This window comes from Calonectris borealis, chromosome 16 (genome assembly GCF_964195595.1).
Source record: "Calonectris borealis chromosome 16, bCalBor7.hap1.2, whole genome shotgun sequence".
Taxonomy (NCBI): Eukaryota; Metazoa; Chordata; class Aves; order Procellariiformes; family Procellariidae; genus Calonectris; species Calonectris borealis.
Genome location: NC_134327.1, coordinates 3,485,497 through 3,502,016, shown reverse-complemented (window position 1 = coordinate 3,502,016; position 16,520 = coordinate 3,485,497). Strand labels below are relative to the sequence as shown.

General features: G+C 35.6%; 1 protein-coding gene across 3 annotated transcripts in view; it reads right to left on the bottom strand.

Annotated features, from left to right (window-relative positions):
- The window catches only part of RBFOX1 (RNA binding fox-1 homolog 1), a 936,648-nt gene that overhangs the window by 34,776 nt on the left and 885,352 nt on the right, over positions 1-16,520 (bottom strand). For all 3 annotated transcript variants that reach the window (XM_075164916.1, XM_075164917.1, XM_075164918.1), the window contains 2 exons: positions 15,412-15,544; positions 5,793-5,832 (listed from right to left, as the gene is read on the bottom strand). In XM_075164916.1, coding sequence (XP_075021017.1) covers positions 5,793-5,832; positions 15,412-15,544 — 173 coding nt within the window. The remainder of the gene's footprint in view (positions 1-5,792; positions 5,833-15,411; positions 15,545-16,520) is intronic.

Below are 16,520 nucleotides of genomic sequence, written 5' to 3'. Positions count from 1 at the left end.
AAAATAAAAAGAGAGCGAAGTTATTGAATTTGCCTGAGTTCTTTTAAAATGCAGGATGCACCTGGTTATCAGGAAAATCATAGCTCCCCACAGCCTATGTCATGATTTCATATCTTTAACATAAGCTATCATATAAATACACATAAAATCATTCTTAAGCAAATTATTTTTATAGGGTTTGCGTTCTGCAGTTTCAGTGTGGTACTAAGTTTTCTTACTGTTTTGCTTCAGTTAATTCAGATAATTTATCATTACAACAACAAAATACTTGAAGGCACACTTTATACTGGGAATCAGGATGGGAATCTGATTCAAACCCCTGAACTCTAAACTCCTGTGGCAAGTTCTACTTCACAATCTTTCTCTAATTTTGAACTTGGCTGATATCTTAGATGAGAAATACACTAGTAATATACATCTCTTGAGTAATATATTAAATATTTATCTTCATGCCTTAGACTATATTGCAAAATAAAATATTTATAACAAAATTATGTAATAATTACATAATAATAAATAACAATTTTCAGTTCCTATGTTTTAGAAATGTTTTAGGAATGCTTTTTTTCCCCTCACTAAGTACGTTCAAACAGAAAGTACCTGACTGTTATGCTTTAAGTTACTATTTTGAAAATTCAGCTGAAATAATAAATTCAGTTAAAATAATTTAAAAATGCCTATTGCCTTATCTGTGCTCCCATATTTGCTACTTCCAAAGGAATGATAACACAATGTTACAGCAGCTTAAGTTGTCTTAAAAAATTAAGTATAGAGTCAATATTCTCACAGTCCATATACAGAGATATATCTCACAGGCATAAAATACTGAATGGGACGCTTACAACAGTAACTGTTGTATTTCATGGGATATGAAGAATTTCTGTGATTTTGTGATAGAATCTGGAAAATAAAATGCAACTTGTAGCCTATTCTTATCATTTGTACACACAGAATCCATTTTCTCACATAATGATTTAAGTATTAGTATGATTTTACAAGAGTCTACATTCAGCACAATGATTTTTTTCCATCAGTCAGCATGTCATACCTGTGGTAACTTATTGCCATACACAGGCTCTTGCAATACTGCTCTATAAAGAAAGAGAAATGTAATGATGTGAATGAGTAAGGAAAGAAGGATGGAAAGAAACATGTAAGGAAGGAATTTAGACAAATTCCCCAAAGCCACTCATTACAATTTTCCTTTCAATGTTTTATACATCTCTGTGGCTCAGGCAAATTGAAAAAGAGCCGTGGGATCTCTGGAAGATCAGTAGCCAATTGTTACAGAGAAATCTTAAGCAATTTTAGAAAGAAATCGCAGAATTTTTAGATAAGATATGAAAAAATGGAAATGAACAGAAAATCAAATGCATCGGAATTTTTAAAGAAAATGTGTATATCTGTAGTAAGAATAATTTCCGCAAAAACGAGTTATACAAATGCACATCTATAGATTACAAAACCATGTATACATGTGTGCACCTCCTCCTAAAATACCTAAGTTACCTTTTCTCTTGATCTCAGATGTACTGACAGTGTTTACTGTAGATACAGATCAACTAAGTGACTCTAAATGATGGGGGGCTTTTTTGTTAGTTTTTCCTATTACTAACATTTTATGTGAATGTTGATAATTATTTTTCCTCAATTTTTACTTCCTATACTTCCTTTCACTCAAGGATCTCAAAGTATTTTGTGAACATAAATTAATCAAGGTTCAAAACCTTCTCTAGTATTGAGAATTATAGCTGCCTTATTAGCTAAAATTAGAGAAATGGTATTAAAAAATGGCATGAATTATACCCAGCCCTGTAGAATATAAAAAGTAGTAGTAGTCATTTCTTCTTCCTCCACTCATATGATATTGAGGTTTAAACAGTATTTGTTCTGCTCACAGAGTAAAACTTTGACTGGGAGAATTAAAAATAAAATACGCACCACCCCTTTGTGCTGGCTTAGCTTCTGGAACAGACCTATGTGAAAGGTTCTATATTGTGCTCCCAGAGGTATCTGTTGCCTCAGAGAAGCTCTTGGTAATATATCCAAACTGACACCACCTGCATTAATTCCAGCCAAATACAATCACCAGGAGCGATCAAGCATTTTTTTGAATGTAGTGTTTATATCACAAATAAAGATCAGAGAGATGAAAAGACACATCCCTCCATTTACAAAACACAAAAATCTTTGGTTCTTAAATGGAAGACTTCAGTGCTAACTGCATATCCTTGCTGTTCACACTAGAACAGTGCCTTTCAGGATATCTGATTGCATCGATGGACTTCTACCTAGTATCAAGGGAACGTTGCTTAGATAATTATATCTGCTTTTTCCTTGGGAAATAAATATATGTTCCACCCTCAATACCATCGTACCTTCGAGCTAAAGGAGATGGCAGTAGCTATTGATAATCTCGTTCCACCTGATAATCTCACCCCTGATCACAAAGTATGCCTTATTCTTGATCAGCAGCTCAGAAAAATACCTCAAACCTATGTACTTATACGTTGTCGTGGACTCTCACCGGCTGCAGACAGGTTCAGAACCCTGAGAACAGGTTAGAAAATCTTGCTGTGAACAGTAAGACTGACTAATGCACATGGTTAAACCGTATTGCCAAGGGACTTCTGAAGCTGGTGATGACAGAGTTTGGAAGTTTCTCATCTTTCTTAGCCTTCCCACATTTTAGGTGTGGATTGAAGACTGACATGTTCTGAAAACATTCTTTATGACAATGGTAAAAAAATAAAAGATTTAAGATAAAGCAGAGCGGTAGTGTAGAGCTATTATTCTAACTACATATTTCTGTGTCTGTTACTATTTTTGCTTCATTTTATGGAGTGTATTTTCTTATTTTCACAAGTGTCAATCTTCATCTAGGAACTTCTATATTTGCTGGCAGGCAACCTTAATTCTCTTTTAATGACTTTTTCTCTTAGTGAATCAATACGTAATTTTAAAAGGTCTTCCTTACTTCCTAATCATCTCCTTTATTTTTCCTACTCAAAGGCACATTTAAAAAGGAATTCAATAGCTCAGCTATTTCAGAGGCATTATTACATTTCATATAGAACTATATGAAATACAGAATATATTATATTACATCTAGAATCATGGCTGTTGATTTTTCATTTTAGACCGTACTTTCCACCTATTTTTATATTCCTATTCTCTTCTATTCCTCTGCTTAGTATTAAGCAACTCTGGCTATTTGCTGTTCTTGGTTTACCCTGCAGTTTTCACCCAACCAGTATCTTTCTGTGTCTTCCCTCCTTTCTTTCCACAAAATCTAGCCATCAAATTGATAGCTAGTTATGAGAAGATTGGCATGGTCCATATTATTGTTGGTACTCAGTGTAATCATATCAGAATGAAACTCACTTTGATATACTTGTTAATGCATATTTTTGGTCTGGCTTTTCAGTACTGTGTTCCTTTTGTTTTGCTTTCTGTGGTATTTTTAAGGTTCCTTTCTCTCCAATCTACTATTAAAACCTATATTGTTTAAATTTTTTTCCTCCTTTTTTTCCACAAAGCATTTGTTCTTTCACAAAGCTTCAGCTCTGCACTTAAAATGAAAAGCTGAGTAGAACTATGTCATAATCAATTGGGATTTAATAAATAACTTGGTCCACTGCAAACTAATACACTAAGAACTAATACACTGTGAATTGTAGGGTTTCTTTTGATTTATGCCAGTTCTCTATCTCTCTCTCCCTCCCCTGCAAAATCTTTTATATGCAAGAAAGAACAAACGTGAAGAAAAATGAATTATAAAATAAGAAGCTTTGTACATTATAAAAAAATTAAATAAATTTCCAGAAGAGTGTTTTAATTCTGTCAACTGCTGTAAAGGTAAACATTCTGCTGCATTAAGAGAACTAAGAAATGCAATCAGAAATACAAGGCTGCAACTGAGTGAAAACCAATGACCAGTATAGTTATTCCATATTCTAATGCACATGACTATTCCAGACAACAAAACTGAAGCTATACTAGAAACTAGTAATTTCTTCAGTATCTTTCTCATTGAAATCACTTTCCATTTGGAAACAAAATGTTGAAGTCTGTGAGAGGTTGTGAGGCCACCTAAAAACAATATTGTCAACCGCCAAAAGAGATATTCCTGTTTTTCAGCAACAGTGGTTTCCAGGACTATGAACTGTTACATTAACATTTAGTTCCCACCTATACCATCACATTAAGCAATCCTGAGAAAGATGTTTTGTTGCCTTTCAGATTTTTGGGTTGGTAAACTGAGCAAAACCGATGTCACATTCTTTTGACAGTTTGAAGAAATATGAAAACTGGAAACCACACTTGAAATTCCACACTGTACCTTGTATCTTATATAGCTCAAAAATTCAGCAGCAATGTGTTTAGGTGAGATTAAAGCAGCACACTACACTTGAGTAAGCCTTTGGCAAATGGGTGATTCTCATGTGTTGTAAACAATATGTTACTGATAACATCACCAAGTACATAAGTACATAGGGAGAGAATTTTAATCCATGTTAATTTATTTTAAATATATTTTTAAACTACACAAATGAATTTTCAGATAAGTATCAGCCTCTTTCTACCCCTATCAGAAAAGCAAAACCTACTTCATTCATAAATTCAAATTGTTTTCCTTCTTTATATAAAACTTATTTTAAAAAATCTGTTCCCGTGGAAATAGTTCTAAAAGATTGCTGAGAGTGAATACAAGGAACGCTTTCTAGCACTACCTATTGAATTTTTAATATTCATACCAATTTCAACTCATCCATCTCTTGGTATCTCAACAGAGACAGTACCACAGAAGTACAAGTAGGTTAGAGAAAATTATTGGCTGAAATAAAGATGATACCTGTAATTTAGGTCCAGATTGCTTTATTAAAATAATAACAAATGTGAAAGATTACTGGAGTATCAGTGACATAGTTTACATCTACATATTTAAAAAAAAAAGCCTGTGAGCATAGGGTATAAGAATTAATTATTTTAGAAGAGTGAAATTCAGCCTCAACCACCTGAAACCTCTCTTGCATACTCAGACATAAGTAGTCTCTTTGTATACATTCAAGGTAAAAACTTCAGTATTGGTAAGAAACTTAAAAAAATATTATTTAAAAGGAAATTGGTGACCAATGAGGTGAAGTAGGTAATGATGGAGCCAGGGCTATAAATCCTTACTAACAAATATAACCACTTCTTACATCATGAGCAGTCTCTACCCATTTCATTTAAATTGAAATAAGTGGATTTTAAAAGAGCAGATGGAAATCTACTTGGATTACAGACAATACATAGCCATATCTTAAACTTACTATGTAATTCAGCTCTACTATCCCCACAGGACTTACGTATTCCCAATATTGCCTGGATTTGGGAAATCTGTATCTCTCCACAAAGTATTTGCATACTTCAGGTATTAATAATACTCAGCTTGCCTTAATTTTTAAAAACGAGCTTTTAGGGATTTGCAGAAGAATGTTTCTGCTTTATCTTTGTATTTTCTTTGAACTTCAATTTTGAAGGGAGACACCCCTCCACACACGCACACACGTTTTTCACATCTTTTTGCATTCATTCAGCATTTGATTGAAGAGTTAATTCAGCTCCACTGAACAATGATAGATGTAATGAACAGAAAGGTCTTCCAATGTGAGAGATATTCTTCTCAATTCTTTCTGACAGGCAAGGGATGGTAAATAGACAAAACAGAGTCAAGCTAGGCAGCAAACTTGTAAAAAGAATGACTCTGGTAATGTACAAGGACAGCATGCACATCAATGAATACTTACATAAATGTCTGCACCATAAAATCCATCCTGGTATACAACACTGCAAGGATGCACACACAAAGAAAAACATCCATATTAGTGCATTTCCACATGCAAATGCCACCAACCCCTGCACAGCTGAGGTTAGTCTTGTCACAAGAACAGAGGGAGGGGGGAAGGAAGGCGCTCTTCACATTGGTTAAGGAGGTTGGTAGTAATTATCGGAAGTGAAACTGTACCGAATACAACACCTTATAAAGTAAGCCAAATGCTTAGTCAAAGAGAGGCAAAGCATGGCAGGATTGGAAAATACTTTTGGGTTTCTTTTTTTTAAGCAACCACACATGGGCAGCATTTTTTCTATAAAAGTTTTCAGTGGGCCAATCCTACAATCAGTTTTAATACGTTAACAGAATGCTCTCTCTTAAACTACTACTTTCTTGTCCTGCAATTATCTCAACCCTCTGAAACAACGTGGTAGTTGTCATCACTTAGATGGAAAACAAAACAAAGCATAAGTTTATATGGTGAGAGGAATGTGTGAAATAATCACACATTATGTGGTGGTATTCTACCCATTGAGTCAAATCCCAATACCTCAATGTACACACAGGTGGGAGTACTCATAGGTACTGCATTGTTGGCTTGATACACATTTCCAATAGTGACAAGAGGTCTGTTAAGAAAGTCATGGCGTTATCTTATAAAAAAAAGTATTAACCTTCCTCACTTTATCATTTTACAACTGTGGCGAACATGCCCGTGATTCTGAGCTCCTCTGCAGTTTTGGTTGGATACATTACCACTTATCTGAAAAAATGTAGTATTGTTATATTGCTGTTAACAGTTTACCCAGAGACTGCTGCATTTCAGCTAAGACAAATCATCACTGTAAATAGTTCAAATTTTAGATTCTAAACACTTCAGGATAAATGACATAGTATGACAAAGATTACACTAAATAAGACTGGAACTACACAACAGTGGCCTACCAATTACACATATTACATAAGTCCTGAAATTTTACATTCATTTGGCAGTTCTGCAACTTAAAATCGGTATTTCCAATATCAGAATCAACCCAAGCTGTTCTGAGAGCTAAATATGAGAGCACACAACAGGTTTTTTGCAACAATATTTTCAATTTGGGAATAATATTATCTGGGAATAATAGTTATTACCATGTTTCTAGCCTAAGCTGTTTTGCAATTCCAACAAGAATTTTCATGTCAGAAATATAACTGATCTAGCGAGGTCAATGACCAAAACCCACAGGGCTGAGCTGGTACGTGTCTAAGTCAGAATCACTTGAGAAAATCATAAATATGCATACATGCACATAAACCACATTGATAAAACCACATTGATGATAAAAGTTTGCTATGGAATAATAATGTGTGAAAACTCGGCTCCACTTAAATCACAGTGTCTGCCATTTGCTTCAGTAAGGTCAGACCTTTACTCATGTATTTTTCCATTTATTATGTCTGCAGAGCAAAATATGCCAAACCTCATCTACATTGGTAGCGTTCCGAGAGCTTGCTATTTACATTGTAGTGTACCTTCATGTTGGTTTTGATATTCTGATTATTTTAAAATACATGTTTTTCTTATACCTGTTTGCATGTAAGAAATAAAACATTCCACATGACTGTGAGGTGGAAGTACACAACTGTGAACAACATGGAAGGAGTTTTATGAGATCATATACAAATGATACAAAGTTTACTGAAGACAGAGGCCCCACAACCACAACCCCCAGTTCCTCATATCCCTGCGCCACTGGTGCTGGGAGGAGGTGGAGGGGTTGGGAATGAAGGAGTGAAGTTGAGCCTGCGAAGAAGGAGCGGGGAGCAGGGGAAGGTGTTTTGGGTTCTGTCTTTGTGTCGAACCATCCAACTGCATTTTAATAGGCAATAAATTAAAATAATTTTCAAGTCAAGTCTGTTTTGCCTGTGTTGGTAATTGGTAAGCAATCTCCCTGTCTTTATCTCAACCCAAGAGCTTTTCCATGTTACTTTCTCCCCCTAAACTCTTGAGGAGGGGGAATAAGAGCGCAGCTGGGTGACGGTCTGGCAGCCAGCCAAGGTCAACCCACCACAGTACATTAAAACATACGACTTTCAATTATGACTAAACATTGCTATTCAGAAAATAACGCTTTTGAGAGAATATGTGTCAGAAAGGGGACCTTTTTTCTTCCTCTTCTTGGTGATCTGTGGATATACAGTGAAGATGTCACAAGATGAATAGGGGCTGATACATTTTGAATTCCCAAGTGCAGCTGATTGTAATCTTGGATAGGTTCCTTCATTCACCTAAGCCTTTTATGTATAACACTCAGTCATGTAGAGACAGAAACTTAGTTTGAATTCTAATTATGCAACTGCTTGATAAATATTATACCGAAGGAAGGACCCAACGCTAAAATGAGACATGAATGCATGACTCTGTCATTAAACATGGTTAGTATTAATATGAAGTGACAGAATCAGGCAAATGAGTATAACATCCCCAAGCAGGACATGCGCTATGAAAAGATATCAGTTGATTTTATCTTATTTCCTCCATATGGTCTTGTAGTATGATAGGGATGTTAAATACAAAACTTTATGCTTCTTTTGAAGTTTGAAGAAAAGTAATTCTTCACATTTTCATAGATTTTCAGAGGATATTTTCTCTATTCCCTGTCCTTGTCATTTGTTGACTCCTTTGACTGAATCTTACCAGTGGAGTCAAATGTATTTTCTAACAGCACCCTTCATCAGAAGGACAAAGTGTAAAACACCAAAAGCTATGTTTTGCTCTTGCTCTTTTCTTTCCTTCAGTATATAATTTTCCAGAGGGTAATTTGCTTGGCTTATCATCCCCTTTTCTCTCTCTGAAGCTGTAGGCAGAAAACAGATGATAAGTCTCAAGCATGGGAAGAGACTGAATGCATCACACAGGGACCCATCTCACCGCAGCTCCTTTTACAGTTTATATTCAAAAAATTGTCTTGGCAGACAGATAAATCTTGAGTTCCTTGTAAACCAACACGGGGTCTGGAAACAGCCACATTATTGAAATCTGAATTACTTCAGCCAGGAATGGATGATATGTTAATGCACTACCTGGAGGCATTAAAATAAGAACAACAATTTTGGGGGATTTATTCAGTTGTATTTTATGATTTTGTAGTGCTAAGGAAAACTCAGAGGAGAGAGAAATCTTGATTTAATAAGAAAATGTGCATCTAAATAACATCATATGTGGCAATCATTTCCTGAAATTATTATTCTATAAATATGAAACTGTTTTCTCACCAACTATTATACATCTGCTTTGCATGGGTTTAACTGCTTTATTTTAGTCTCTGTGTCTTATAATAATTTTTTGTAACTATATTAAGACAAATTCTTTACTAGTTTAGATTCCACCCCTGTAATATCCTGGGAGGACTACATCTGTCTTCATTATCATTTCTCTACCCTTATCTTTCAAAAGGATTGGGTTGAATAATCTATCAATGACATAAGACGACAGTTCTTGACTGCTCAAACCTTAGTTCAATAATTTCATAGCAGCGAGTATATGTGGCCCTCAGCCGTAGACACAATCTGCACAAGTTAACATAAATAACCTAAGGCAGGTTAAGTGCATGGAGCGATTGATTCAGTGTAACAAACGGGCATTACAATCATGATTTCATTCATTGCAATAGGAATCATGGTTATAGTTTGCTATTTCCCCTCCATCACAACTCAGAGAAAGCACTTGAGGAACAAAAGTTCTCTGTTTTCTGATTGCTGGTAGGGTCGCCTTCACTGTCCTACACATTTTTTCCAGTTTTTAGTCTAGGAAATCACAGTATACCTTTTATATGAAACCTTTTATATGAAGCCTTCATATTCATGAAACAAAAAATAGAAGAGATGTAATTACAACCTTATTTAAAATAAACTAAAGAAACAACTGAGAATTAAAGTAACAACTTTCAGCACTCTAATAACACAACTTTCACTGTTGTAAATGTAGAACTGAAACTCTTGTATGAGGCTTTTTCAACTTTTTAGAATGTTATCTAATTCCAGGTTCTTGTCTTTCCACTTTCAACATTTTCTGCCATGGACAAGTTATATTATCTGCTTTGGAAAATTAATTGAGGGCATTGCTACAGAGAACAAAGCTGCAAGACATTAATTACTATGTGCTGGCAAAACACAATTTTTGTTCTAACAATTGCACATATATACAGAGCACAGAGTCCAAAGTGAGAGGAAGTTTCTGTGAGCCCAGAGAAATCTATTGGAAAAAAACATAACCACTGTAGTAGGTGTAGTAGCTTATACTAATTAGCCTTCTTTCTTAAATTCAGAATGAGGTGTTGGAAAATAAAGCTTCTTTTTCATTTTGAATCAGTTAGAATGTAGCACTTCAAAACAATTATTTTAACAAAGGGGAACAGTTTCTAAATAGTCTCTGTTACTTCTCCTTCACCGTCCCCAACTTCACAATTTTATTGAGGGTTGGGGGGTTTTTTATCCTTCCTTTCAAAGAGAAAAAAGCATATTGCTATCCCCTGTTTTCCCAGGAAAGACACCAGAATTGTCTTCAGACGGGCTGAAAGCTCGTTCTCTGTTAGCTTCATCAGAACTTGAAGGAGTGGAGGGGAAATGTGAAGAAAAAGTCACCACACACTAAACTTGTGAAGAAATTGAGGCAAATGATGCTGGAATAGAAGGGCTTCTCATTAGTTTTACTAATACTGCTGTCTACTACTGGTATCTGCTCTACTACCAGATGCACAGTCACACTGACTTTTCTTAACAACAGTATAAAGATGGAGCATCATACTCGTGATATTTTGCTATTTGGCGAATGATTTTCAAGAATGCTGAGCTACTAATTGCTGCAGAGTTCAAAAGCAATTACAGGTATCAAAATCAGATTCCCTGCTTTCGGTAGTTTGCCAAAGAGAACAAAAACTGCTTCTTTCTCCTTTCTTTTGGCAATGTAAGTACTGCCAACTGCATCCAAAATCTGTCATAAGAGTCCCTTTACTAGTAGCTTCTGCTTTATTAGGACATTTCTTACACCATTAGTAGGCACTTTGTCAATAAAATAGATAATCCTAGAAAGACACAGGTCAAGCCAAGAAGACATTGTTTTTCACACTGATGACTTTTTTCTTTTTTTAATCATTTAAAAATTATTTTGTACAAAACACTATCTAGTACCCAGAGAGAAGTCTGCAAGAAAGGTCAAAGAAGCAGTAAGTGCAAATCCTCCCACATGGAAGCTGTCCCCAGAAAGAAGGTATGAAAGGAATCAGCTTAAAAGAGTAACTGCTTTGCTCCTCAACCAAGTTACCAATCTTGCTGTGAAGTTCCCGGAGAGCCCCCTGAGATAAGCAGGCCATAGCTCACAGCCACATCCTCCCCTACTGACAGGCTCTGATCTCCGTGCAGCTCTCATGCCATACACAACACGACCACCTCTTGCTTCTCTTCCTCCTGCAGCATAGTGTTGAAGTTAAGCTCTCCATGCAATGTAGATCTCCAAACTCTAAATTTCCGTATTGAGTTTTCTCACATAAATGAAGCTTTACTCCCTCATTTCAGTAGGTTTTTATGGTACATAAATGAATTATACATATAAAGTTATGAGTAATCTGCACATTGTAGTATTTCAAGGCATTAGAAATGATGCCACAGATGCTAAAAATGAAGTATTTTCCATGAGCTAATAAAAAAGATACTATCTCAAGGAATTAGTGAAATGCCTCCCTCGCAAGAAAAGGATCCATTAATTATTTATGTAGTGCTACATATCTCGTGAACACTGATTTAATTTTTAAATGACACATTTTAAAGCATGTGTGCTGTTTTGATTTTTAAGAAAAAAATGGCCTTAAATACAGCTATATTCACCAATTTTCCTTAGACCTAGCAAAGTGTGCCATATTTGCTATTTCCAGTAACTGTGAGGCACAGCAGAAGAGAGCTTTCCCTGTGAATCACACTAACTTGTTTTGCCTAATGACCACAAGATCTTCTAGATTTCCTTACAGCCTGGGACGCGTTGCTATTTCTTAACTTTGTTGGTAAACAGTTTCTAAGAAAAGGTCACAGTCGGTATCAAACAGGACACCAGTGAACAAGAACAACTACAGATTCAAGGGAGACTGAACAGAAAGAAGGCTTTGTTGTAGAGCAGGGAATCCTGAGTGCTGCTGAGATATACACTAGTAAGCAGCATGTCAGACTAGTCTAAGAAATACATGTTCTTAGCTTCACAGTGGATTTCCAAATGTAACGCAAAATGATTCAGTTTCCATTCCAAAACATTGTAATATAAACAAGTAAGCGTGAAGAAGATTATTTCAGATCAAGTATCATATTTTATTTCAGTTACAAGCTTTCTACGGCTAATGAAATAAAAGAAAATTTAAAAAGTCCTTTCAAACCAGCTTTATATTTTACACTTACATATGGGTTCTTTTTTAAAAAGAAAAGTAATATTTTTCTAACTAACTGTTGCTGGAATTTAATGTAAATTTATAATTAAAGTTATATCTGTCATTATATAAAATAAATGTCTTTTTTTTTTAATGATTGAAAATATTTTAGTATGAAACTGTTTGCTTGGCTCTAAGGCTGGGCTCCTTCCTTAAGTGAAAAATGAGAAATTGCTACTAAATGAATTGCAAAATAGCATTCAAAGCTTTTTCCATTTTTCTTATCAACAAATGATATTCCAAGTTGTTTGCTTCCTTCTGTAAGTTGATTCATTCTCTGTGATCTCTTTATTATCTCTGTAATTTTCTTTGACTCCTACACCCATAGTGACTGAAAACCACATTCTTATTTATTCTCATTGATTAAGGATTTTTTCTGATGAAAATTCCTTTTTGTTTCTTTGATAGGTCAGAGTACACAATGGGTAAGCACAGAACAAAGCATTGCAAAGAAATTCCAAATTGTACTATTGTATCAGTGAAGTTACTAGCACAAGATCTAATACACTAGGCCAAAGAAATTATTTCAGAATAAAGCTTTATTAATCCAACTGTGGATCAGTGCAACTGAGGCATGCATTATTTCTGCACTGATCCGTGAATTATAAAAGTTGGAAATGTGTTTTGTGCATCGGAAAGCAGTGCCTTATTATAAAGCATAGGTGGATGGAGAAAATTAAACCTGTCTAATATCTGAACAAAGACCTGACTAAATTAAGACACAGCTTACTAATTGAAAACTTTTGCAGAGTCAAATTGTGTTAGAAAACATACTGACTGGCAAGGTGAGCCCCGGATTACTAAGGGTTCATCTCAGACAGCTGGAAGTCATCAGAACAATGAGAAGATGGGAGTTCTTACTGATGCAATGCATGGCTCCCTCTGAAGTCAGCTTTAAAGACAGGTCATGAAGGTAGTAGGTGAGATCTGTCCAAGCTAACTGTCAAACCATCCTGCAGAAGAACGTAAGAGTGCTGAGCTGACCTCTTGGAAACCAGTTCTGAAACGCTGCTGAACCTGACTGCAGTGCAAAACTTCTGTATTAACTTACAACGGGAGTTCACAACGCTTATACATGTAACTTACTACCTAAAGATGCTGAAAGTAAGCAGTACAATTACATAAGAATACATATGTGTTACACTTGGAAATTTAATTTGTCCTGCTGAGCCACTGTACTAACTAAACTATAAAAATTTATATAACACACACACACACAGAGCACCCATATATGGCCCCTTAAATTAAAGCAAATTTAAGTTAGTTACTGGTCTGAAAGTATTTACTCATTTTGCATATACTAACAAAGAAAGTATTGTCCAATTCAAAAACTGTATCACACATAGCTGGTATATATTTTTTTTTATATTACTTTATGACTTTGTATTAAACTAAGGTATTATGTTCATGACATGATAAAACTTGTAATAACCCATGTTGTTATCTCACCACATATTGTACACTGTGTTTAAATTTAAGAATTTCTTTTTAAACTAAGTAGAGATGGAAAGAGTCCACTTTCTTTATATGCAGTATCCATTCTGTAGCTGAGACATTCATATTGAAATTGGCTCTTGTAGGGCATTCTAAACTTGTTACCATCTGCCATATACAAATACCTGGACTGATTCTAAAGGAGAGTCTGGGCAACAGTAGGATAACTTTGGTGGGACACCATCCTTGTCCAAAGGTAACACAGGCAATCTTCAAAAATCATGGTGTCTTTCTCCAGTAGTGGTGATATTGTTTTGCTTATGTAATTAATATTATTTTGCTTATTAAACTACACAAAACACTTAAAAAAATACACTTTTACAAAATAACCAGATTTTGTGGCATCATTTTTATACTCATTTTTAGAACTTCTTATTTCTCTGAGGTGATAACTGCCCAATGTGAAGGAATGGCCAAAGTGCCTGTCCTAAATATCCCTGAAAATTTCGTTCAATGGCTGACTGACTATATTTGCAAACCTGTTCAGAAAAAGACACGTCTTTGGCTTAGTAGAACAAAAGCTTCATGAGAAACTGAGGGATCTAGAGAAGGGCACCTATCTTCTACCGTAATGAAGTAGGACAGGGTCATAGCACAATCTTGTGCTGCAAGCTCCCTCACAAGGGATATCCACATGAGAGCAGATGGGCTGTGGAACAGGACTTTAGTGAGGGTGGAACGAGAGATCACCTTCATCCAAAACTTTGCAAACCCTTCCTGACCCTTTCTCAGAAAGAGCTGGTTGCTCTACAGAGAGGTAGTGGCATATCTACCACAGATTTGTATGACAAAATAGTATTCTGGCCTGCGATCTGCCAAGTTTTCCGATTTTCCAAACTTCCCAATTTCTTAATAGCTGAAAATCTTTTGACAATGTTAGGACTTTTAAATATCATATGCAGCATACAAAACAGTTCTGGGTCACCATTTACACAGCTACATGGAGAATTTGTTTCTTCCTTCTCTTCCTCAAACATATACCTCAAAAATTTATATGTATCTTCTGAATTAACAGAAGAATATTGAGATTCTAGAAACTATTACTATGAATTTCCCTCCTTTGTTCCTCAGTTTTCTACTCAGTTTTAGTAAATGTAAGTCACAGACAGTAAAATCTTAAGGTATTATTTAAGCAAACGTACTGAAAAACCCATGGCCCTGAGAGAAGCACCCCAAATTTCTATTGTACTAAAGATGTCAACTAGAAAAACTAAACAAACTGCAATAAAATTAAAAAAAAAAAAACAAAAAAACACCACTAAGCCTTCAGGACCAGAGACAACTTCCAGTGGATCATTTGAAGACAAAGAAGTTAACTTGATCCAACCTCCTTAATAATCAGATGTTTTAAATCATCAAAAATATATCTTTAGCTGAAACAATTTCTCTGTTCCAAAGCCTTCCGTTTCTAAGAACATTTACATAACAATATGTGACATCTGAAATGCTTAAGGCCACCAACCATGGCAGTACAAATTACAGTCATTTTTCAATACTCCGTGCAAGGTGCGCCACTTCCAGCACGGGGATTGGTTGCATGCTGCGGTGGTTTCTGCGGTGAGACATGATCAGCATGCACCGCAGTCACAAATAGTTTGTAGCCTTCGGAGATTCATGCTAATAGGTAAAAGAGGCTGATCTCCTTACCCGCCGTAGGCTGGAATTGGAGGGGGGGGGGCTGCTGCACGAAACGTGTTATACACCGTGCGACCTCGGCCTCTTAGATGTGCACCTCTGTAAGCAGCAGCGGCAGTTGCAGCAGGGTAGGGAAATCCTGGCACTGTGAAGAAAAAAAGAGGAATGAATGTAAAATATCCGGATTAACCTAGTGTTTTAAAACACAGGTAATGTAGCAGCATGTTTGTGCTTATATTAAAGCTTGCCTGTAACTGGATGAGGGATTACTAGCCTTTTAACCAGAGGCCTCATCTTTTTACACAAAATCTTTGCATGCAGCAGGAGACAGCAAACTGGGAATTTAGAGAGCAGTATCATAGGTGGCTCTGATTCTCTTAGAAGACACGCTTAAAAATCCTGTTGACTTTTAGCCAACACTGCTAACAGGAGACTCTTGAGGTCCAAGTCACCCAGTTCAGGCTCAAATTCATAATGCCAGAGACATTTCCATCACATTATTGGATCTATCTTCAAAAGTCAGCCCTGCTTTGAGTGGGGATGAGACGGTAGACCAGGTGACCAGATCCAGTGAACTAAATTATCCAGTGATTCTACCAATCTAACAGAACTTTACTTTTGTTCAAAAGCTGATTATTAACTGGGTCTTTATTACATGCCAAGGGAAAGACAGACAGAGCAAGAGTTTTCTCAGATTTTGGGGGTGTACTTTGTTCGTAACAGTACCCGTTATTTCTTCAAAGACAAGAGTTGCATAGTTTAGAAATATCTATACGAATGCAGATAATATTCAGAACCAATAGAAACAATTTAGACATATAAAAAAGAAATTAATTCAGACATTTTTATATTGTCATTGCAACTAAGTGTAAACATTAATGATCATTCCATGTGAGACTTAAAATATTTTAATCAGAAATTGAACAGTAATACAGTACTACTTAGAGGGTTTTTTCTGTAAAATCTCTGTAAAACTTCTCTCTTCATAAATGTTTTCATTGAAAAATAAAAAAGAAACTTTCCACTTTACTTTCTCTGCCAATTTTTTAACCAATACTTCATGAATTCATTTCTCCTTTGTACATATATTGCCGGCCACTGTTAGAACACGTATTTTTAGA